Source organism: Mchenga conophoros, linkage group LG7 (genome assembly GCF_057382185.1).
Source record: "Mchenga conophoros isolate Kocher_MC1m ecotype Shallow Benthic linkage group LG7, M_conophoros_male_GT1.1, whole genome shotgun sequence".
Lineage (NCBI taxonomy): Eukaryota > Metazoa > Chordata > Actinopteri > Cichliformes > Cichlidae > Mchenga > Mchenga conophoros.
In genome coordinates, this window is record NC_140532.1 from 51,256,957 (window position 1) to 51,281,881 (window position 24,925).

The following is a 24,925-nucleotide window of genomic DNA, read 5'->3' on the forward strand; positions in this document are numbered from 1 at the left end:
CATCTTTCATCGCTTTTTTTTCTCCCGCTTTTCAGATTTATGGGCCAAGCAACGAATGAATCAACTGAGAAAATAATAACAAGATCAAATGATCACAACAGAATCATTAGCTGGTGCCCTAAGGAACTCCTTTCAAATGCTGCAAGATGTTTCCCACTGTCTGCAGCACGAAGGAGAAAATGTCTAGATAATGCTGCTTCATAATAGAGTTTGCTAACATACATATAGAACAACTCAGCCAGTTTGTGTGAGAGAGCGCAAGCCCGATCCTGCCTGTGACAGCATGTTTCTAACGTACAGCATGTGTGCTTAAGAAGTGGTCACAATGTGTCACATCTGTACGGTCAGATGTGACACTCTGCACTGCCTCTCTGCAGTGCAATGAATTATACACAGACTTCTCAGCAGAAGCCTCTCACTTGAGTGTCTTCCATATCCACCCCTCCACCTCTCAGTACAGCAGAGAATCTATTTCCCCACGCAGTCCCACTTTAGGCCTGCCTCTGATTGATTGTCTGTTAAACTGCTAGTGTCTGAGAGACAGAGTGCCAGGAAGCTTTACAGTGTGACTCTGGGTCCAGCGCAGAACAGCATAGAAATGGAAGAAACTCATTCACTGCACGAGATAGGTCTGGCTCATTAGAAGGGATGTGTAATTTGAATGTAAGTGGACACAAAACTAGCCAAATTTCAACCCACATATGCACGCTGTGTGCAAAACATGGCTCTGTTGCCATAAGTCAGACGTGCAGTCAGATATTTAGCCATCTCCCTGACAGAAGTCTCACCATCAATAGACACACTGGGACAAAGTTATAAGCCATAAGAGCAATGAAGCGAGATCTGTGAGTAATCTTGCACTTGTGTACACCTCCACAGCTCGTCTGAAATGGCAGGAAATCGGAGTGAAGGTAGGAGTAGTCAAGATGATATGACCACAGTGATAAAACATGATTCCTAACAATTCATCATTAATATGGAAATCAATCATAGGAATCCCTTTTTAAATATGTATATTTATTTGCATTTCCAAGCCTCACATTGTGGTAGATAATGGAAAATCAAACACAGATCAAACGGGGGATTCATTAAATGTTAATATCAGTCTGTGCTCAGTCTCTAGGAAAACGAACAGACGAGTTTTTAATGAACAAAAATGTGACTTGGCTCAATATTGCACAGACACAGCACTGTGACTGAGTACCTGCAGGATATACTGCCACACTATTGGACCTAAAAGCTCAGAATTGTGAGCCTTCCATTTATATATAAATATGCGTTTTGCTTTATACACCAAACAATTAACAGAGAAAGTTACCTTAGTTAAAACGACCACCTAACAGATCTGCTGTCACAAGTTCTCAACAAACACTCCCTGGCATGGAAGTATAGTCAACAAAAAAGCGATTATGTAAAGAGGAAGGAACTGGTGTGACATCAGTAAAGTGAGTCTTTTAAGTAAAACTGCAGCTTAGTTGCCCTGACCAAGGTACCCAAACCATTTGATGAATGATGTTGCAGCAGATAAACCACAGTAGGAGGTTGCCACAGGAAGCCACATGTTCAAGCACCAGCGGGAGGTTAAACCCAGCTGTACCACACAGCCAAGTCATATTAGCTCCGCAGCCTGTGGTCTATTTGTCACCAAGGCCCTCCCCGCCTTCACCTGTTTGGATGTCTGAACTCACAGGTGCCTCCTGGCATAACACTACCGCATGTGATCAAATACCTGCTACGTGGATTTGTTTGTATTCTACAATGCATGTTGGTGGGCTGCACGATCAGCACCTGAATCGGGCTCTAAAATCACCAAAGACCGCGTCCTGCAGCTGGGCAGCTCTGTCAATAATGCAGAGTCAGGCGCAGACAAAAAGAGCCCGTGCGTAACGCATCCTTCCACGGTCCGATAAGAAACGTGAACGCACGGTGCTGAGATGGAAACGATATGATGGCCCCCAAAATGCATCTTTTCATTTGAAACAGAGGTTAAAACCTGTCATGTTTATGAATGTACGGTCTTTTTGGATCAACAATGCTTGTTTTTCCTTTCTCGGGGAATCCCTCCGCTCATCAATTCGCGCGCACACGCCAGATCCCGGTTAAATCCCCGATCCACAAGGTGAAACATAGATCAGAAACTAAGTGCTAGCTCTTGTCACGAGAGTGCAGCTCCAGTGGGATACTCTGGCCATTTCTTTTTGATCGCCCTCATGTCCCAGACAGAAATAAAATCGCCCACCGTTAAGAAAAAATAGAAAAGAGGACCTACCTGGAAATCTCGAAGCTGCAACCCTTCCGAAGGAGCAAGGCTCTTTTCCGCATGATGCCTTTGTCTTTCCCAAGATACACATTTTTTTCTGAATTCATGGGTGCTGGGCAAACAGGTAGACTCGGGGAAACCGCGGCGCTTAAGAGAAAAAAAAAGAAAATGTCCAATATCGAGCAATGGACTGCGAGAGGCGGAAGAGAGAGAGAGAGAGCGAGGGGGGAAAGGGAAAAACGGGGTAGAAAAAAGGCTCTGTTGACGCTCAGTTCACCTCAGTGGAGCAAGGAAAGTGGGCTTGCAGACTTTCCTCTCCTCAGGCTAGACAAAAGACTGCCCGCTGAACGCTTTCAGAGATGCATGTTGCCGGGGCTGGTTTCACTTCATGCGCGCTTATTGGAGCAGGCTGTAGCGGGGCTGCTGCAGTCGTCACCCTGAGCGGACTGCGCTGAGGAGTCTCCGTCGCTCCAGAGATCCCGATCCTGTTATCCACTAATGTGGAGCTCACAGCGCTCCTTCAGCTTCAGCCCAGCACTGAGTGGCTGCTCGTCAGTGACCTCATAAAACCCGACGGAGAGAGCGAGAAAGAGGGAGAGAGAGTAAAGAGTGAGCGAGAATTGAGTCAAATGAAGTTATTTGCGCGTGAGAAAGGAAGATAAATTGATGAAGTGAGAGTTGAACCGCGAACGTGATTTATACTCGTGTTGTATCTTAGTAAAGGAAAACTGAGAGCACTCTCCACCAAACATGTAGGAGACTGATGTGCTGAGTTTTAGACTGGCTCAGTAACACATGTTCGTGAATTTGCTGCACAAGGGCATAAACATTTGATGGTTGCCAGCAGCACAGATTTGTTTTTGTTTTGTTTTTTCAAACATGTGCAGACAAAGGTTTTATCTGCTGGTTTGATTTTCTTCTTTTTAATAGTTTTTTTGTTTTTCACTAATAAGTTTTATAAATAAAAATGTCTTCAATGGCTTAAACTCATTGATGGGTTTAAGGGTGGGCAACTTGAGTTTTGCTGTTAAGATGCATCTGTGGGAGATGTACATGATGTGCCTGATTTTGTACATGATTCCTAACAAACATAAGCATAAGAAACAAATGTGTTAAACTTGGAGTAAGAGCGCTAATATGTTCTGGTCTGTAGCAGCTATAGGTTGACTGAAGAACAGCAGTCACTTCAAGAATGAACATTTGTTCTTAGTGAGAGTGAGGGCACTTTCACATAGAACCTGCATGTTCTATGTGAAATTGTGGACATTTCACTCAACCTAACTATTGAGGGCACACAGGAGTTATTTGGAAGTTTATTGTCTTGTGCATATGTGGTAGATGCTAGCAGCTCTGACAACAAGACACTATTTAATACCCTGAGAATGACAGCAGACTGGTCCCGCTGTGCTTTTGTTTCTGCTGTTCTCTAAATTAGACTTGCGATAAAGCAGTCATAAAAAAAAATCTGTCAAAACAATACTAATGCATCTGTTTTGTTGAAAAGAGCAGTGCCGTTTGTGAAAGAAAAGATCACAGAATCTGAAACTAAAAGTTAGAATATGAATGTATGATTTAATACCTAGGTATTGAAACATACCCCTGATCATTTTAATACATGCTGTCACATGCATCTGTCCAATCATCCATCCCGACACTAATTGGGTTCCAGGTCGCTCTGACAACAGTCAATGCTGGGACATCCTTCTCCCTGGCCACCTCCAGCAGCTCTTCTAAAGCAACACCAAGGCAGAACCAAGCCAAGCAAAGCAGAGTAATCTATCCAGCATGTCCCAAAGGCTCCTCCTGGTAGAACATGCCTGGGACACCTCTCCTAGGTGGCACCCATCCAATAAAATGCCCAAACCACCTCCTCTGGCTTCTTTCAGTGTGGAGGAGTAGAGGCTGTCCTCAGAGCTCCTCCCTAATGACCGAGCTCCTTACCCCATCTGTAAGGCTGCGGCAACTGGACTTACAATTGTATTACTTTTATCTCATATTTGCCAGTGTTAGTAATATACTTTGATTTTCACTTTTATTACTCATCCTTACTGATGTTGCTATTACTGTATTTTGCATTATCCTGTAATTGCGACCACAGCTGCTGATGAGCAAACAAGATTAAGTAAACATTACATTCTCACACACACACACACACACTTACAGTTTTTCTCAAATGCTAAAACACATGTCACAAACGTTACCACCAGGTCCCCCAATGTCCAAACACAACACCCTTCTCTAAAGCTACATAAACACAACCACACCTTCCCACTGCAAAACTCAAACTCCCACACCAAGAGAGCAGCTCGAAGTTGTCAAAACTGTAAACACTATACACAGCATTACACACTACAGCAAAACAATTGAAAACACAATGCTCAATTTGTGAGAAGGTTCTTTGGTTCATAACTGCCAATGCATATTTTTATAAACTGTACAGTAACGGATCGTCATAGAACCCTGCAGAGGATTAGGCATTTAGATTTGTGAGTTTCACATGAAGACTATAAATCTATAAAAACATCCTGCATGTACATACACTACTGTAACACAACTCAATGCAAAAACAGAATCTATTGCACACAACAGTACTCTCGGAAACATGATCAGGGTGTGAAGTCTTTTTTTATTGTCTACACGGTCTTTTTACAGTATTACACACAGTCACTGTGCGGCATCATGTCGCCGAGCTGCATTGGGCCACATCACCTCATCCACATCACAGGCTATATTGTCCCTTGCTAGGCACCGCGGGAAAAAACGCCCTGGAATGGCGAGTCAGCACAGGCCAGCTCCATTGCCCGTACGAGGTTCTCTCTTGTGTATGGCTGTCTGTCATACACCTTCCATCTCCATGATGAGAAGAACTCCTCTATAGGGTTCAGGAAAGGGGAGTAGGGTGGCAGACAGACGTTTAAAAAGTGGTCACTGTTGGTGGTGAACCACTCTCTGATTTGGTGTGTTTTGTGGAAGCGGACGTTGTCCCAAATGATCACATACATGTGATGTGCTAGCCTAGGATGGTGTTGTTGACGGTCCAGGAGGATGTCTTTTAGCTCCTCTAGGAAGGTGAGGAGACGTTGGGTGTTGTAAGACCCAAGGACAGCATGCCGGTGGACAAGCCCCTCCGTACCCATAGCTGCACAAAGAGTAATATTACCCCCCCGTTGGCCAGGAACCTCAGTGATGGCTCTTTGGCCAATGATGTTACGGCCTCTTCGCCTTCGTTTCTGGAGGTTGAAGCCAGCCTCATCCAGGAAGAGGTACTCATGGGGTCTGGCCATCGCGTCCACCTGCATTATCCTCTGTGAACATGGAAAAGCGTACAGGTGTTCAGAACAGTCAATCAGGTAGCACAGTATTGTCCAGAAGTAATGTAGGCCACTAAGCAACACAGTATCTCCACTAACTGTACTGTGGACATGGATGTATACGTACTTGCACATACTCGTAACGTTGTTCTATGTGTCGCGCAGAGTTGCGCTCAAAGGGAACCCTGTAGACCTGTTTCATCCTCATCTGTTGGCGCCGGAGAACTCGGTCTATTGTGGACACGCTGACAGCATCAATGTTCTCAAAGTTTACATTATCTGCAATGACTTTGTCTCTGATCTCTCGGAGTCTAATGCAGTTGTTCTCACGGACCATATCTGCAATGAGGGTTTCTTGTGCCGCTGTGAATATGGCAACCCTCCCACCTCTATGTGGCATTCTTTCAGCTCTAAAGAAAGAAACATGTGTTGTCAATTGACTGATTTATATGTAAAACTACATGTAAAGTAACAGACCACTTTCACAGGCCTGTAAAACTGTAGTGTGACAAAGAAAGCTATAGCGTACTATACCTGTTGTGTTGTCCAAATGCCTTGATAATGGTGGCCACGGTGAACCTACTCAGGTTTGGATGTACTCTTCGTCCCGCTTCAGCCATTGTCATGCCATGGACAATGACATGATCAATTACTGTTGCTCGCATATCATCTGTTATGATGGTGCGAGGTTGTCGTCTTCTCCCACCTGGACCTTCTCCCCTCTCTTGTTGGCCTCCTTCTCTTCCTCCTCTACTCCAAACTCCTCTTCTTCTTAGGCCTCCACCTCTTCCTCCTCTGATCTCAACCCCTCTTCCTCTTTGGCCTGCAGCTCTTCTCCTTCCGCACGCTCGAATGCCTTCATCCATTGTGATTGTTTGGCATCTTCACCAAACTATGCTTTTATAGGTGGGGTCACATCATTAGCAACAGGTGTCTTCAATTTTGAGTCGTTGTGTGTAGTGACTGACGCCAGGTGTGTTCCCTGTGTTCAAAGATTGGTGACTGTGGCAAGCATTTTGCATCACATGGGCTTTCATTTGGGTTACAGGATTGGCTTTTGTGTTTTAACATTTGAGAAAAACTGTAATCTTGTGCTTTAGATTATTGTTCCTGTCTAACGATCACATTTTATCAACTTCTTTGGCACATTTTTAGAAGCATTTTAAAATTCACAGAACTGAAGCTGTATTTAAGAAAAGAAAAAAACTTTGTGTATCGAAGCCCAGCCCTGTAGATAACATGGAAAAGGCTACAAAGGTAATTCATCCAAAAGCTTTCTGGTTGTATTCTTTTCTTTGGTCCAGTTCTTTCATGAAGGTTCAAGTTGTCAAAACAATAAGTGGAAATTGTCACAAATTGAGCTTTTTTAAAAAAAAAAAAATGTCCACACATTAACAAAAATATATTTTCATTATATTTAATTATAAGAGCTAACACATGGAGTCTGTTCATACAATCCCCTGAGGCTTGTGCCTGTATCTCGGTTAAATGATTTACAAATCCTTCGCTTCTGGTTATGTTTACATTTCATTTGCCTCATTTACACTACAATGTATGACAGAAATACAAAAGGGGGACTTTTGTAAGACATGTAAATCTTGTAGATTTAAAAACGAAGTATAAATATTAACTGTTACGTTTTTGATTTTTTAAAATACGAGTGTACAAAAATTTCAAGGATTGAAGAAAGAAAGTGAGCTTATTTAACTAAAGCTTGTTCTTTATCCAGTGGTAGAATTAGTTTTTTTGTTTGTTTGTTTTTTTCATTTTTCCTTGTATGTTCGTACCTTTAAGTAACTCAGACGACTGGCTATCAGGCTTAGTCCTGACCAGTGTTGGTCAAGTTACTTGAAAAAAGTAATCAGTAACTAATTACTGATTACTCCCCCAAAAAGTAATCCCGTTACTTTACTGATTACTTATTTTCAAAAGTAATTCATTACTTAGTTACTTAGTTACTTTTTAAAAACATGATTTACAACCTGAAGAGGTGATAAAGCGATAGATCTTTCAACCCAATTCTACTTTTTCTACATAATCCATCATACAAAATGTAATCAAATGGAAAAGTATCTTTTTAAAACTTGTTTTATCAGTTTTAATCTTTTAACTTTATGCATCAAGCAAAAATTAAGTTATATGCAACATTCTCTGACTGGAAGAAATTTGTTTAATATTTAAACCTATTTTCTGCACATTCCAGCACATAAATATTTTTTTTTTTTGTGTTTACACTCAGTCTTTCAAATAGATGCAAGTAAAACACAGCAGAAAATAAATAAAGTCAAAGACTAGCCGTCCTGTTGCTCTATTTTCACCTGTAAAGCAGGAGTCGGGTAGGCGGAGGTTTACCCTGGTGCAGATGTGCTGCAGTGGTCAGTGGAAGAATCCACGAGTTTCTCTGTGAGTTTCCCATTACATCGTTGTGCACTCGGTGCTTGCTTGGAAGTTTAGGGGTTTTTTCTCGCTGTAAAAAGAAGTTTTCTTCCCACGCACAATGGACGCTAATGTTTTTGTCACTTTTTTATGGAATCAAACTCAAAGTAAGGTCAGTACTTCCACGCTTTAAACGCTGCACGCTCATACTCTCTCCCACAATCGATATGTGATCCATTGTTGATCTGCACACAGCTGTTGTCACGAACGTCACACTCACTTACGTCACTGTCATGAGGCATTCTCGCAAAAAAAAATCATGGTTTTAGTAACGCAGTAACGCTGCGTTCCTACGGGAAAGTAACGGTAATCTAATTACCGTTTTTGCAATAGTAATCCCTTACTTTACTCGTTACTTGAAAAAAGTAATCGGATTACAGGACAGCAGAGAGAAAAAGAGAAGAGCTGCAAACATCCAAGTGATCGTTTTAGTGCACGTTGGTCACTCTCCTAATTCTAAAATCTTTAGTTGCTATTTCACAAGATGAGTAAAATCTCAATCTATGACATCATTGGTCACTGGCCTTTATCCAGAAACCTCACATTCGACACCCTGCTGGTACACCTGCCAAGTCTGAAGCTGATTGGTTGACCGGCTGTAGAGAAAGAAAAAGAACAGATGGACACAGACACATACAGAGATTTCAGAAGTTATTGGAGCGATGACTCGGTGGATTAGCAGCTTGTTCTTGTGTCACATTCGGTCTGCAGCAGACGAATTAATGAATGTATGTTTGCTTTTTGTCTTTCCAGAATCTTGCCCAACTGTCCAGCGAGCAGAAGGCCAAGACAAAAAAGGCAACCAAAGAGGCTGAAAAGATGACAAATTCTTCTTGCACCCTCTCAGCCACCTTCCTCTATCCAGTATTACCTTTTAGTTTTCCTTCTAACCGCACCTGCCACTTTCATAACCTTTTACCCTCCTAGCCTTTCCTTCAGGACCTTAACCTCTATGTTCTCTGATACTCTTATTTCTCTTCAATCTTACTACCAACCCCCCAAAAAGAACACATCCATTTATCCCCCGCCCCTCCACCTCTGCCTTTTACCTCTTCAGCCATACCACTTTCCCCATTCAGCCACCCCACCAAACCCTACTAACCCCCTTCACAGCTCTTTATGTAAGAACTGATGTGAAACATAATGCAATTGCAATACTAGAGAAAAAAAAGATGCTGTTGTAAAACAGTTATTAAGAATTAGAACCCAAATGGATCTATTACAGACATCTTAAAAAGGATGTCTGCATAAAAGTGGAAAATGAAATCAGGAAAGCTAAAATGAAGCATAGGAAAAATGCATTAGAGCAGTGGACCTCTTGGAGCCACCTAGGAAAGTTTAAAATAATGGCCTTGTTGAATCAATCTGCAAAGGAAACAAAACTAATCTATTTTGTGCTTAAAAAGGTCTGAGTTCACTGATAATGTCTCCACGCATAAATATATATCTCCGAATGTGTCACAGCCCTATTGGGAGGGCGAGAACAAGGAAGGGAGCTGGCCCTGATGCTGTCTGTAGGTGTACGCTGTGCTGTTGTGGGTCAGATTAATACAATTTGTCTGAACATTTGCAGATTTGTTCCAAGCTTGGCCAGAAACAGACCTAGAAAATTCTGGACTTCTTGAGAAAGCTGCTGTCTACTGAAAATCTTCTGCGCTGTTGTCTTGTCCTCAGAATGTGAAGTCAGAGCGTGGTTATGCTCTGTCTTTTTAAAATGAGGTCACGGTGACATCCAAACAAACAAGCAAACAAAAACAAAACATCAATTTTAAGAAAAGTAACGATAAACCAAATCATAGATTGATAAATAATGAGGATATTTGAACTGTTGACATATAATAATAATAATACGGACTGTGTTTGAGTTCACACAAAGTCTGTAGCGTTTCCTAACAGCTGTATATGCAGTCTACTTCAAATTTAGAAGGTATGCTGTGAACCCACGTAAGGCCAATGTCAGTTATTTGTCAAGTCATCTGAATGAAGCATGGACTTATAACATTAGTATTAGCACTCACCTCGCTACTACTAATAAGCAGCTCAAGCTAAAAGCAAATTAATTTACCCGTGCTTCACCTGTCCATCAGATTTCATGAAATTCAGCCCTGTGGCATTTGTGTAACGTTTCCTGACTGACAGAGAAATGACACTGAACACAAACCTCCATGGTGAATGAAATACACACAACTGCAAGTAATGGCACATTACACCTACTTCCTCTGATAATGTTACGTCTTAGCTGATATTGAAAAACTCATCTCTTTTTCAATACCAACCGACATTATGTCATGTGACCTGACTGAAGGGTTGTAAAACTGACCAGGTAAAAACAGAGAAATCCACTTGTGATGAGATATTTTGAGCAGTAGAGGAATTTTTTTTACTAATCAGCTGCTGTATGCAATTCCCCAAAGGATTAGTTCATTTATCCAGCCATCTGTCTTTTATTTTATTAAGTTGTCAATGTTTATTCATGAAAAATAATCTGTGAGCAAGTATTTTTGTCGTTTTAAATGTAAAAAGTAAGAACTACGGGTCATAAATAGCAGCCGATAACTACAATCATTCAGTTTAACTTTTCATCTGGAAGACATTACATTATAACTGGAAATGGAGAAGTACAGTCACCTGTTGGCTGCATGGTTCACTTTCTTATTCCAGTAAAAGGAAAAGTAAGCTGAATCCCCACGAAAATATGTACACACACACACACACACACACACACACACACACACACACACACACACAGCATGTCCAATTTGTCAACCCACTGTTTAGATGGGGAATTCTCACAACGTGACTCACAGCTGCGTTCAAAGAAAGACTCGTCCATGTTTGTGTGATCGGAAGGGGCTTCAGTTTTGTTACTCAAACCTTCTGAGTTACTGTGAATCAGTAGTTTTCCTATTTAAAGGTGGTAAGAGACACCTTTAAATAGCTCATTTGTTGGTGTTTGTGGTATTCTGCAGACTGTGACCTTACAAAGACGTTTTGTTATCGTAGGAAGATATAAAATTCCATGTCCAATTGGACCCCTAATGTTACGCTGTCGAATAGACTGTTGAGTCGATAAAATGCAAACATTCAAGGTGAATGTTTGCATTCAGATGTGAGGGAGAGAGAGATTACGCCGTCTGTAAGTGGTTCATTTTTGTGTTTACTGAACAGGTGCAGATAACGCTGCGAGGAACAGAAAGTCATCAGCTCTGCAGCAGGATGTAACGAAAATCTAAACATGTTTTGGCCTTTTCCAAATCCTGTGCTGCTGTGGACCACAGCGAGGAATAAAAATAAGGAAAGTAGTTTTTAAAAAAGAAGCTTAAGTCGTATTTTTTAAAGTAGGTTTGCTTACCTGTGCTTTATGACAAACTGCTTGTTGGCTGTTTCAGACACACTGAGATTAGCATTTGTTTGAATAAATATCAATGGCCTCTTGAAGTCCAGTAGTAGTTCTACTTTTTGCCTCTTACTCCTGTGGGAAAGATCTGACTGCGTAGTAATAAATCCCTCTGTAAAGTGCATTCACATTTTAGCTCTTAACAGTTATTTGAAGTCCGACAGGTATAGCACACTGACCTTTGCAGAGCTTTTGTTGTTGTTATTAAAGACAGAAAATCAAAAAAGACTCAAGGCACTGAAGGGATTTCCTAACAAAGCTAACCCCTGGCTTCTATTGTTTCCCGCATGCCAAGGTTTCTGACCCAAATTCAGGACTACAAGGCAGATGAAATGGTCTGAATGCCAGTTTAAACAGAAACAATGTGAAAAGAATATCACCTTAATCAACACAGACAATACATGAGTCACTGGGAGCATGGCTTATGAGCTGTAGTCAGCCTTCGGCTCGGATTATGGCTCCTTCTCTACAACCAGACAAACCACTGACCTCTACAGTCATTCCAATCATACAATGGCAACGTAATTCTGAAAGTAGCCTTGATTAGTCAGCAAGAGACAGAGTGCTTCAACAACAGGAATAGAATATGTAACTGTAATAGCAAGGCTGAAGGGCCCAAAAGCAGGCATAAGCATATGCACACCTTCAATAGACAGATGCAGACAGGAAACAAAAGGAAGACAGCATTGTATCTACACACAGAGAGCTAATCAAGGGAAACATACAGGTGCAGACGATCAAGCTAATGAGACAACGTACCAGAGTCTCAACAGTACTGTATTTGTCAGGATCTTTGTTATCCATAGTAATATCTACATTTAGTTTTGTCTGAACGGTTAGGTAAAAGGAAAAGGTTTCTGTCGATTCCATTAATTACATTTGTGTAGTTGAAATAAATAATTTCTGATATCCCCTCCTATTGCTTCTAATGTTGTAATGCAGTGATTGAGAGAGAAAAGTGCAATCTGGCAACATGAATATTGGACCCGCGTCCATATTTCTTTACCTTGTGCCTCAGCTGCCTGTATATTGACTAATTCATCGTGTCTTGCTGACTTGAGCAATAAAGAAACCAGGGGTGGGGGTTGCTGCAACGTGTTGCCAAAGCACAACAGAGGTGAGTCTATCAATGACACAGAGTCCAGTGCCAGCAGAAACAGCATCCCGAACCTAAACTGCCATGTGGTGAAATCAAGCAGAACGATGCCAAAACTGGCATCATTGCCAGGGTTTAAGAGGCTAGGTGGCTGCATGGTGGTTGGCAGCAGGGACACGTCGGCAGCCTGTCGTCCCCCAGAGGAGACTCATTGAGCAATGTGGAGAGATGAGATGAGGAGGAACAAACAAATGTCTGAGCACCACGCTTTATATGCGAAAGAGAGGCTGTTATTTAACACCGAATCTGACTTTAATGACTCCATCATGCTTTGAATCTTGAACAGAAGGATGTATTGTGGGATTGTTTTCAACAGTTTCGACATGTGACCCCCCTCGAAATTAAATAATGGAGCTACTGTGACCCCAATGACCTCTGTGCAATCCATAAAAGATGTGAAATGTAACGCTGACGATCACCATTATGCCACTATGCGAGGCGTTGCATGTCACCTTTTCTCTATAGTTGCACTTTCCTGCAAAAAAAGGGGGGTCAAAAGCGAGTTTTTCCTTCCCATTGTAGTCAAGGGGTTTGCTCATTGGGGGTTTCTCTGTGTTATTGTAGGGTCTTTACCTTACATTATAAAGCACAATATAAAGCACCTTGTGGCACGCTAAATAACTAATCTGTTTAAGTTAATTACAGTTGTATGCACATTTACTATGATATCTGTTTTGAATCCAGTTTTGCAGAGACAGCACACAAACTACAGGGCAGAAGTTATCATCTTACCCCAAAGTTATATGCATCCAAAAACGTAAAAGCATTCACACATCAGCCATGGCTTATGAAAGCAAGTCAGTCGGAGACTAGTTTCCACTAGAAACTAACACGGACACAGCAGATCTGATAAACAGTACGCATGCATCTTCATTCTGCATGTTTACGGCATAATTAAATGTGTCAAATAATAATATTTTCCAATCTGGAGAAGAGAATTGTCCTCCAGAGCATAACAGTAATTGCGCCTCTCTCATTCCAATTGGGTGCTATGTGAAAATTGCCTTTCCACCGGAGCTGAGATGATGGTACTTTCATAATGAAACAACAAATGATAATGCGACATAACAAAATGTCACATTTTGAATGGACAAATGTCTTAAAATGTATTTATTTTCTTTTTCCTAACAATTAAACATATTCCGTGTTATTACATAACAATAGCATCTCACTGGTGTTACCTTTAACCTTTGCCAGTATTATCCTTCAGTCTCACGTAGTTACAGTGTAACGATAAAGCAACAAATTTGGAGATGATCTTTTATTTCAGTGGGCATGGCAGCTCAAAGCAGGGCCTTTTGTGAGTGAGTCAGAGTCAAAATCCAACATGATAATGGAGTTTATAACGAAGGGACAAATTTTCCTCCCCCAGCAGAGCAATATCCCAGCCACACGGCATCAACTGTTGTAAAACATCCCAACACTCTAATGCCAGACACCACGAACAACTCTAAAGGTTCGTTAGGTTCTTTGGGTCGACCGTGGCTCAGGGGGTTGGGAATCGCATCTGTAACCGGAAGGTCGCCGGTTCGATCCCTGGGCTCTCTGTCCTGGTTGTTGTGTCCTTGGGCAAGACACTTTACCCTACTTGCCTACTGGTGTTGGCCAGAGGGGCCGATGGCGCGATATGGCAGCCTCGCTTCTGTCAGTATGCCCCCGGGGCAGCTGTGGCTACAACTGTAGCTTTCCTCCACCAGTGTATGAATGTGAGAGTGAATGAATAGTGGTATTGTAAAGCGCTTTGGGTGCCTAGAAAAAAAGCGCTATATAAATCCAATCCATTATTATTATTCTGTTCATGCCCTAATTTGTTAAAAATATTCAAATGTCCTAGTACAGTCTTGTTATTTCTCATTTACTGGTTAAACTGGTCACAGAAACAGGAAATAAAACCTGGCACTGGATAGACTATCCTTCTGGGATTAGCATTTGCTAGTGTTTTGCTTGTGGACATGCCTGTGGATCAAGGGGAAAGCATGGATGTGTAGTCAGTGATATACAGTGGGGCAAAAAAGTATTTAGTCAGCCACCGATTGTGCAAGTTCCCCCACCTAAAATGATGACAGAGGTCAGTAATTTGCACCAGAGGTACACTTCAACTGTGAGAGACAGAATGTGAAAAAAAAATCCATGAATCCACATGGTAGGATTTGTAAAGAATTTATTCGTAAATCAGGGTGGAAAATAAGTATTTGGTCAATAACAAAAATACAACTCAATACTTTGTAACATAACCATTGTTGGCAATAACAGAGGTCAAACGTTTACTATAGGTCTTTACCAGGTTTGCACACACAGTAGCTGGTATTTTGGCCCATTCCTCCATGCAGATCTTCTCGAGAGCAGTGATGTTTTGGGGCTGTCGCCGAGCAACACGGACTTTCAACTCCCGCCACAGATTTTCTATGGGGTTGAGGTCTGGAGACTGGCTAGGCCACTCCAGGACTTTCAAATGCTTCTTACGGAGCCACTCCTTTGTTGCCCGGGCGGTGTGTTTTGGATCATTGTCATGTTGGAAGACCCAGCCTCGTTTCATCTTCAAAGTTCTCACTGATGGAAGGAGGTTTTGGCTCAAAATCTCACGATACATGGCCCCATTCATTCTGTCCTTAACACAGATCAGTCGTCCTGTCCCCTTGGCAGAAAAACAGCCCCATAGCATGATGTTTCCACCCCCATGCTTCACAGTAGGTATGGTGTTCTTGGGATGCAACTCAGTATTCTTCTTCCTCCAAACACGACGAGTTGAGTTTATACCAAAAAGTTCTACTTTGGTGTCATCTGACCACATGACATTCTCCCAATCCTCTGCTGTATCATCCATGTGCTCTCTGGCAAACTTCAGACGGGCCTGGACATGCACTGGCTTCAGCAGCGGAACACGTCTGGCACTGCGGGATTTGATTCCCTGCCGTTGTAGTGTGTTACTGATGGTGACCTTTGTTACTTTGGTCCCAGCTCTCTGCAGGTCATTCACCAGGTCCCCCCGTGTGGTTCTGGGATCTTTGCTCACCGTTCTCATGATCATTTTGACCCCACGGGATGAGATCTTGCGTGGAGCCCCAGATCGAGGGAGATTATCAGTGGTCTTGTATGTCTTCCATTTTCTGATGATTGCTCCCACAGTTGATTTTTTCACACCAAGCTGCTTGCCTATTGTAGATTCACTCTTCCCAGTCTGGTGCAGGTCTACAATACTTTTCCTGGTGTCCTTCGAGAGCTCTTTGGTCTTGGCCATGGCGGAGTTTGGAGTCTGACTGTTTGAGGCTGTGGACAGGTGTCTTTTATACAGATGATGAGTTCAAACAGGTGCCATTCATACAGGTAACGAGTGGGGGACAGAAAAGCTTCTTACAGAAGACGTTACAGGTCTGTGAGAACCAGAGATTTTCCTTGTTTGAGGTGACCAAATACTTATTTTCCACCCTAATTTACGAATAAATTCTTTACAAATCCTACCATGTGGATTCATGGATTTTTTTTTCACATTCTGTCTCTCACAGTTGAAGTGTACCTCTGGTGCAAATTACTGACCTCTGTCATCATTTTAAGTGGGGGAACTTGCACAATCGGTGGCTGACTAAATACTTTTTTGCCCCACTGTATTACTTTAGGTTTGTTAGAAAAACACCTGAAGGACTCCAGTTTAACTGGTGTAACTCCAGTGTATGTGTGGAGGGTACCCACATGTTTTCACTGAGCCCCGTGTTCATCCTGCGATGATATATTTGACACTTTGAAGGCCAAAGTGGATCTTTCGATGCTTACGGATCCATACAGGGAGAATTATTAGGCAAATGAGTATTTTGTCCACATCATCCTCTTCATGCATGTTGTATAGGCTCCAAGCTGTATAGGCTCGAAAGCCTACTACCAATTAAGCATATTAGATGACATGCATCTCTGTAATGAGAAGGGGCGTGGTCTAATGACATCAACACCCTTAAATCAGGTGTGCATAATTATTAGGCAATGTCCTTTCCTTTGGCAAAATGGGTCAAAAGAAGGACTTGACAGGCTCAGAAAAGTCAAAAATAGTGAGATATCTTGCAGAGGGATGCAGCAGTCTCAAAATTGCAATGCTTCTGAAGCGTGATCATCGAACAATCAAGCGTTTCATTCAAAATAGTCAACAGGGTCGCAAGAAGCGTGTGGAAAAACCAAGGCGCAAAATAACTGCCCATGAACTGAGAAAAGTCAAGCGTGCAGCTGCCAAGATGCCACTTGCCACCAGTTTGGCCATATTTCAGAGCTGCAACATCACTGGAGTGCCCAAAAGCACAAGGTGTGCAATACTCAGAGACATGGCCCAGGTAAGAAAGGCTGAAAGACGACCACCACTGAACAAGACACACAAGCTGAAACGTCAAGACTGGGCCAAGAAATATCTCAAGACTGATTTTTCTAAGGTTTTATGGACTGATGAAATGAGAGTGAGTCTTGATGGGCCAGATGGATGGGCCCGTGGCTGGATTGGTAAAGGGCAGAGAGCTCCAGTCCGACTCAGACGCCAGCAAGGTGGAGGTGGAGTACTGGTTTGGGCTGGTATCATCAAAGATGAGCTTGTGGGGCCTTTTCGGGTTGAGGATGGAGTCAAGCTCAACTCCCAGTCCTACTGCCAGTTTCTGGAAGACACCTTCTTCAAGCAGTGGTACAGGAAGAAGTCTGCATCCTTCAAGAAAAACATGATTTTCATGCAGGACAATGCTCCATCACACGCGTCCAAGTACTCCACAGCGTGGCTGGCAAGAAAGGGTATAAAAGAAGAAAAACTAATGACATGGCCACCTTGTTCACCTGATCTGAACCCCATTGAGAACCTGTGGTCCATCATCAAATGTGAGATTTACAAGGAGGGAAAACAGTACACCTCTCTGAACAGTGTCTGGGAGGCTGTGGTTGCTGCTGCACGCAATGTTGATGGTGAACAGATCAAAACACTGACAGAATCCATGGATGGCAGGCTTTTGAGTGTCCTTGCAAAGAAAGGTGGCTATATTGGTCGCTGATTTGTTTTTGTTTTGTTTTTGAATGTCAGAAATGTATATTTGTGAATGTGGAGATGTTATATTGGTTTCACTGGTAAAAATAAATAATTGAAATGGGTATATATTTGTTTTTTGTTAAGTTGCCTAATAATTATGCACAGTAATAGTCACCTGCACACACAGATATCCCCCTAAAATAGCTAAAACTAAAAACAAACTAAAAACTACTTCCAAAAACATTCAGCTTTGATATTAATGAGTTTTTTTGGGTTCATTGAGAACATGGTTGTTGTTCAATAATAAAATTATTCCTCAAAAATACAACTTGCCTAATAATTCTGCACTCCCTGTATAACTTCAGGGTTCTGCCTCAGAAATACGAAAGTGAGGCTGTAGATTCTTAATTTATCAGTTTTCATTTAAGAGGCAAAGTCTATCTACTGTTTCGTTAAAAGCATTTTTATGTACGGTAGTTGACTTGAATAAAAAGCAATATTCATGTTTTCTTAAGGGAATAGACAGATATGCCCAGGAAGTAATCAAGCCAAACACAGAAGTAATGCACACCAACAAAGAACAGGGACTCTTAAATATAAAGCTCAAATCAAGTATCCTTGAACAAGCTACTCACTTCACAAATTGGGGCTCATGCTTGAGAGAGCACAACTGCAGTAACAGTGATGTGCAAACAAGAACTGCTAAAGCATCAAGCACTTTTCCTGAGGTCACCTACCAAAGTGTTGGATTGTGGACATGTTGTCTGGTTTATCCTCAACTCTTCTAACTTCCTAAAGACTTGCCAAGAAACGTCTAACTCGGATACCCTACGTCTAAATGACAACGAATGTCTATGACAAAAGCAACCTCTCATTCCACACATCATAATTAAGCATCTTTTATTCATTTTAGTGAGTCATGCCTGTTCAGTTCAAAAATATGGCGGGGGGGGGGGGGGGGGGGAATATATTTTTTAACATTTAAAGGGTATTCACATTTAAAGTGTGAAAAAAGTGTGAAAAGGCGCGACCTCTTTTTGCAGACTAAGCTAAAGTGCCGCTCTTTATCAGTCCTTAAAATGTAAAAAAGGAACAGAAACCTTGCAAAAAGCCCTAATCATTATTCAAATCAATTCAGAGGAGACTCTCAGCTAAAGATCAATTGACAGCGTGTGCGTCTGCATGTAGCCGAGGATGAACAGATGCAGGGGTTTCGTTGGGGTTGACTGCCCTCACTCAGGCCACAGGGAGAAAGACATCAAGGGCACTGTTACTGCAGGAAGGGACAACCTTTTATTTACTTCTTTGCTTCTCCCTCCCTTGCCTGATTAAAAGATCGCACAGCCAATCAGAGAAATGACTTTGCAGATGGAAATCATGATAACAAAGGAAACTGAGGAACTCTGAAGAGCAAATGTTATTAGGTGCTGCACTTGTTCATCAGCTACAAAATCAAATAAAAGAAACATCTCCTACACCTTTACGCTTCCTGCGGCAACTGATTACACTGATAAATGCATAACGTAGGAGCAAAATCTGAGCAATCACAGAGACAGGCGCATTAAAGTGTCTGAATACTGATGTCCTGCAGTAATTTGCTATGAAATCACAGCTCAAGCCATCATTTCATAATTGCTGAGCCACTGACAGAGCTGTTTCTGCTTTCAAAAGCCATTAACAGTTGAAGGATGAAAAGTCTAAACATCAAAATGTCAAAATCCTCCTTCAGCTAAGGAGAGGGGGGGAAATTACTCTCTGCCAGGTATTTCTGACCCCATGTGAAACAAACAAAACCTAGTCTGAATGTCTTTTCTCTTCCAGCTGTGTCGAGGGTATGTGAATGGCTATAGCACAAAGATGTTTGTAGAATAGCCATTAGCATCCTTTTGTCTGAACACGGTGATCCCACATCCCCAAACCAGAATTAAAATGAATGGATTGATTAATATTCCATGGATTAAAGATGAAGGCTGCTTCGACTTCTGAATTGTAATGTTTTCATACATGCGTTTAATCTCAGTCGTCACAGGGAGATAGAAAAAACCCCTCTCTGCTCACGAATACATTCATGTATTAATTGGCAGGCTGTCAGTCACCTTCTCATCGCTCTCCTACAAATTCTCTCACAGCTGCACGTACTTTGCCGGCTAGTCATCTTGAATGTGCTTCAGTTTTTTTGTTTTTTTTCCCAGAGTGCTACTTCGTTTTGACGCTAATCCGTAAACCTCTCTGCTACTCCACTCCTTCTTTCTTTCTCTGGATTTCTGTGCTCTCTTATCGCTACCCTCGTACTTTGTAGCATAAATTATCTGAGAGTGAAAGTACAGCACTGCATTTAGGTAGTTTACTTACATGAATTTAGTTTGCTACGGACTTTAATATTATATGTAAAACCATATACATTACTAAAACATAACAAGTAAACTGATAAAGACTAAAATGAGTATTTCCTAACCTTTTCTATTCATGGTTTCCATAATAAAGCCTCTTCTTTCTGTCTAGTCAGAAAGTCAGATCATAAAAAGATTTGTCAAACTAGCCAGTACATTTTTGCAAAAAAGAAAGAAAGAAAGTCAAAGAAAAAGGACAAAACGAAATTATATGATCATTTGCAATTGTAAACAATGGCGGATGTAATGGCAGGTGCTAATGCTGGCTGAGATATTTCAGTGAAGTTGATCGCTAAGGTCTTAGACACACGGGCCTGGAAGATGGTTATCTGACCCGTCACAAGCACCGTTAAATGGACCAATGAATAAGTGGTCCCTGAAGTTTGCTGGCTGTGGTTGCCACACTAAAAACTTCCCTACCAATCACTACCAAGCTATTCAATTAGCTTGCAAGTGTTAGCCAAAAACTAATCTTTCCCCGAGCATTAGCAAGCAACCTCCAGCAACCAGTTGGCAAACTTTTTCCCTAGCGACTGGCGGCTGCCAGACAGTTGCCAACGATTCCCTAGGTCTCTTTTATGGGGCCTAAACTCATTTAATTTTATTATATTTTTTCTTATTGCCATGATATGATAAACAATATTATGATCTGTGAGTGCGGAATATGTTATTAACAGTTTATCTTCCAAGAAACATGAATATTTGCAGTTTATTGATAATATATGTGATAAACCTATAATCAGCGAAGTTGTAAGCTTTTCTGCTTCAATTTTAACTTCCATCTCCAAGTATTACACAGAATTAAATCAACACCTATAAGACAGAGTCAAGAAAAATTCAATATTAAGCCTTCAAAGTGTGGATTTATCATAATACTGTTCTATTCGATTAGGTGCAGGTGTCCAAGCCTCTTTTATCTACTCAAGTGTCAATAAAAGCCCAAGCCCCCATCTGCAACAGGGCAGACAAAGGGACAGAGTAATTACAGCCCGGTGGTCTGTGATCACTGATGTCGACCTAATGGCCATGTGAGCGTGTGAGTGCGAATGTTAACATTTGCCCACTTAAATATGTGTTTTCCTTGTGCTAAGCTGAGAAAATACAATGCAAGGTCTCAGTATGCTTTCTTCAGTGTGGCTGGTTTTGACATTAAGGTTTGTAAAAAAAGAAATGTCAGCAGAAACATTAACACACAGCACTGCACTATATGTATTCAATGACTGATGTAAAGAAATGGGTCTTTGTAATTTACTTGAGTTTATCCTGAAGAACGAGTGCTTAGTTGACTCACTGCAGATCCTGAGTAAACTCTGACTGCTTTCTGTGTGCCTATTACAGTGTTAGCTTATTACTGAAGGAGGCACACTCAAACGCACAAACAAATACAGAAACTCACAAACACCAAGTCCTTGGTAGGAAGCCAGAAAGTCTTCTTTCTTTCTTTCTTTCTTTCTTTCTTTCTTTCTTTCTTTCTTTCTTTCTTTCTTTCTTTTCCTTTTTTTTAAAAACAACACTTAGCTCACAGGTTGGGGTCACCAAGAGTAGCAGTGTTTAATGGGGCAGATGGTGCTACTCAACGTTCCTTAAAATATTCTAATTCAAGGCTTATCTGAAATTGAGATGAGGGTGAGTGTCATTACTTTAATGGTCAAAGGACAATGGACAAATCTAATTTTTCATGGTTTCTTATTTCTCCTAAATACAAACTTACACTGAATAACTGAATTATTATTATTGGTATTGTTTTTGTCTTATTTTAGTCATTTGTTTATTCAAGTTTTACAATTTCTGAAGCTAAACTTATCCTCCACTTCTCAAACGACTTTTAAGAGGTTTGGCCACTTGCTGTGTGATAGGCAATTATGTCAGCTAATGTGAATCACTAAGCGGAGCCTCATGAACATGACTTAAGCATTGCCCTGTTTTGGAGCATTTTAAATTCAATTCTCTTACTTCCCAGATGTCTGTCAGTCGCTTTTGCCACTAATTAAGTAGGCCTGTCTGTGTCTGGCCAACACACCCATGCATTATTTGTCTACCAAGTTTGCTAGCATTAGCTTATAACTTAGCGCTCCACCCTCATGTCATTTGTCATTCCTAGCTCAAAAAAAGATAAAGATAAAGAGAGATAGACACTGTGGATGTCGTCATCTGTTTTATGCAGTCTATGACTGTCCCTTATTGTTGAGACAGTTTTCTATCAAATGACATTCACAGTGATTCGAGTTGTACTTCATGCTTTGCTCCAAGTTGCAATCGTAATGTCAGGATAATTATTCCATCACATTTTTATCACGAGTAAGTGGACATGCTAATCTTAGCATTAGCTGCTTAAAGATATAGCCGACTGGAGCAAGGTTTTAGTCCTGGGTAAAAACATAATGTCCTAAATCAGCCAGCCATTATGCTTTTTAGCAAATGTTACTTGAATAGCTGAAAATGTTGCCTTTGCTGAAGGCTGTTGGATCAATACACATTCAGTGTATTTAGAGCAGAAAGGTGTGCGGATTAAAACACTGCCAGTTATCATGTTAATAAATGAAGCATAATATTAGCAGTACTTTCTGGACAGCAGTGAAGGTTAAGAGTAACGAGCTGCAGATATTTTGGGTTACAAGCATTAGTCACTGGACGTGCCCTTTACATGAAAAAGCCTCATCAGCAGATGTTAAGTGAGCTGCTGTGTATATGCAGAGGAAGTCCCTCTGATGGAAACATAGATTACTAATTGAATGAATACATGCAGCTCTGTATCGTGTGTCTGCCAGCTTTACTTACGATGTTTTGATGGTGTAGTGTGAGTCTGCCTGTGCACGCAGGGCACAGTTACATAGCGTGATCAAAGTATTATTCTCACCTGTACACAACAAGCCATACAAGACGAAATTCATGCAAATCACTTGCTTCTCTTCAGCGTCCCTGGCCTTTGGTGGCTTTCTGTGACCTTAGGAGGATTGGAGGAACAGATGTCAATTATTCATAATGTGTCTGTGTCACAGCATCCTGTCAGATATTGGATTAGGATTGTCTAATGCATCCGTGCAATAACCACATCTTTCCTGTTAAATGTCGCTCATTGTCTGGATTATTGGATATAAGAAACATCAATTTCTCTCGGCATTCAGTTGCATGTGGCGACGCAGCTGGAGGCACACTGTTATATTTGTTTGTGTGATGCGCACCTGAAAATGCATACACATGAGGGGAACTGCAAACCGGCTGTTTCCCTGAGGACGGTAGGTGGGCAGGTGCCATCTGTGATTGCAGGGATTCCCAGTCACCACATCTGTCAGTCACTCAAGCGAGGATGTACCTGAAGGGCTTTCCTTGCCTCCACACGGAGATACAGATGTATTATTGAAAGGAAAAGAAACTTGAAGGACAGATGGATTTTTTCCTCTTTTAAATGTGTAGTAATAATTTCTGCAGCCCACTTCTCACTGATAAATTTCTCTTTGTCCTTGTCACCTCTATTCTTAGCCTCTTATTCCTCCCACTCGCCCACGTTTAGTATTCTGTGTCTTATGTCTTAAAAACACTGCTCTTCATAGATGGAAAAATGGAAATGTATGTTAATGAAAACTTTGCTCGACTTAACAGAACAAATTGAAGCATCTGTTTCCGTCCCTTTGCCTCTATAGTGGCCAACTACATAAGGTGGTGTGGATGTAACAGGAGTGTGGATTTATAGAGGCAAATAAGAGATGATTTAACGCACGACACATTGAGAGTAGCACAGAGTCAGCCACTGGTCATAGCTAGAAGCGACATCAGTAAACTGAAGCTTTTATCAACATGAATATTTCTAGTTACCATTAATAGGTGTGCATACGCTGATATAAGCTGAATGCAATATATAATCTATAAGTGGGCTTGGACATCTGACTGTCTTCACACAGGAAAAGACTGGGTGGAAACTGTCACTCATGCTGCTCCAGATACAGCTCCAGGCTCACTCCCTTATTACAAACAATCGCAGGCTGACAGTTAAAACTGTGCCTGACGTTGACGTCCCAGTGTCTGGCGTCTTTAGTATTAGGTGATGCATTTTCATTGCTTGCAAACAAAGGTACACATAGGTTGAATGCCCCCTAACAGAAAATCCTACAGCTGTTCTTTCGTTCCTGTTTCTCACTCTCTGAAGATGAATTTGTAGACTCATTTACATATATATGACTCTGCTGATCACAGGGGCAACACAGCAAAACACCAAAAAAAGTGATTAAAGCGCACTGTTTTTCATTGCTTTGGTTGCTGAAAAGGCTTAGTTGTCGCACACGTAGCTATTCTTTTTCTTACATGTTCCTCTTCCAAGTGTACACACATGCAGGCACTGGTGTCTCTTCCTTTCTTGAATTCATACAGTGGAGGATGAGGAGGAGGATAAGAGAAGGTTCTCTTGTGGCTCATTTTTGATGTGAGAGATGCGACAGTATCCTCAGAGATGAGACAATAGGAAAGGCACACAGAGACCAACAACAGGGTTTTTATCTACTATCCTTGCTGATAAACCTTTAAGTCGAATGAGCTGCGGTACCGTCTCTCTCCTTCTCTGTGTTCAGTGTGCGATTCATTTCATCTTTTTAGTTTTTAATATGTTTCTTTTAATCTTCTGGACTTTTATTTTGGAGCTTTTCTGCAAATTCATTTCATGTCAATTTTCTATTTTTGCCTCAGTCCTAGAAACAAGTGATGCGGAGGTGGCGAGCATCTGTTATTTACACAATGGCCAAGATTTTGAGTGGTACACTTTAGTGATATGAAGAACACACGCATCTACAGTGAAAAGGCTAGCAACTGCTTCAAAGTTGAATTGTGCGGATTTCATTTAAGTTACATCTAGACGTTCTATAATTTACCTGCTGTGGGACCATGTCCTGGTCTTAATGTCTGTATCTGATATGTAGAGCCTACGCTTGAAGAGAGGGATCCAGTGAGATTCACAATGAAGATGAGACGCTTGTTTGCAGATACTGACTCAGTCTCAGACT

At 41.4% G+C, this 24,925-nt stretch overlaps 2 protein-coding genes across 5 annotated transcripts in view; both read right to left on the minus strand.

Moving 5' to 3' along the window:
• Positions 1-2,780, minus strand: part of garnl3 (GTPase activating Rap/RanGAP domain like 3) — an 82,220-nt gene extending 79,440 nt beyond the window's left edge. For 3 of the 4 annotated variants that reach the window (XM_085280042.1, XM_085280039.1, XM_085280041.1), the window contains exon 1: positions 2,270-2,780. In XM_085280042.1, coding sequence (XP_085136168.1) covers positions 2,270-2,367 — 98 coding nt within the window. In that variant the 5' untranslated portion in view covers positions 2,368-2,780. The remainder of the gene's footprint in view (positions 1-2,269) is intronic. The other variant, XM_085280037.1, reaches the window with a different exon arrangement.
• A 2,221-nt stretch (positions 2,781-5,001) lies between these two features.
• Positions 5,002-6,437, minus strand: LOC146571078 (uncharacterized). The gene is made up of 3 exons (XM_085279557.1): positions 6,106-6,437; positions 5,699-5,981; positions 5,002-5,565 (listed from the first exon to the last, which is right to left on the minus strand). Exons 1-3 carry the CDS (start codon positions 6,435-6,437, stop codon positions 5,002-5,004), a joined length of 1,179 nt encoding a protein of 392 aa, XP_085135683.1.
• Positions 6,438-24,925: the final 18,488 nt, after the last annotated feature.

Excerpts from the sequence above, each read along its gene's own strand:
- LOC146571078 (XM_085279557.1), bottom strand. The coding sequence starts at position 6,437 with ATGGATGAAGGCATTCGAGCGTGCGGAAGGAGAAGAGCTGCAGGCCAA. Across the intron at positions 5,982-6,105 it reads GCATTTGGACAACACAACAG|AGCTGAAAGAATGCCACATA; the intron begins GTATAGTACGCT and ends TTCTTTCTTTAG. Across the intron at positions 5,566-5,698 it reads AACGTTACGAGTATGTGCAA|AGGATAATGCAGGTGGACGC; the intron begins GTACGTATACAT and ends CCATGTTCACAG.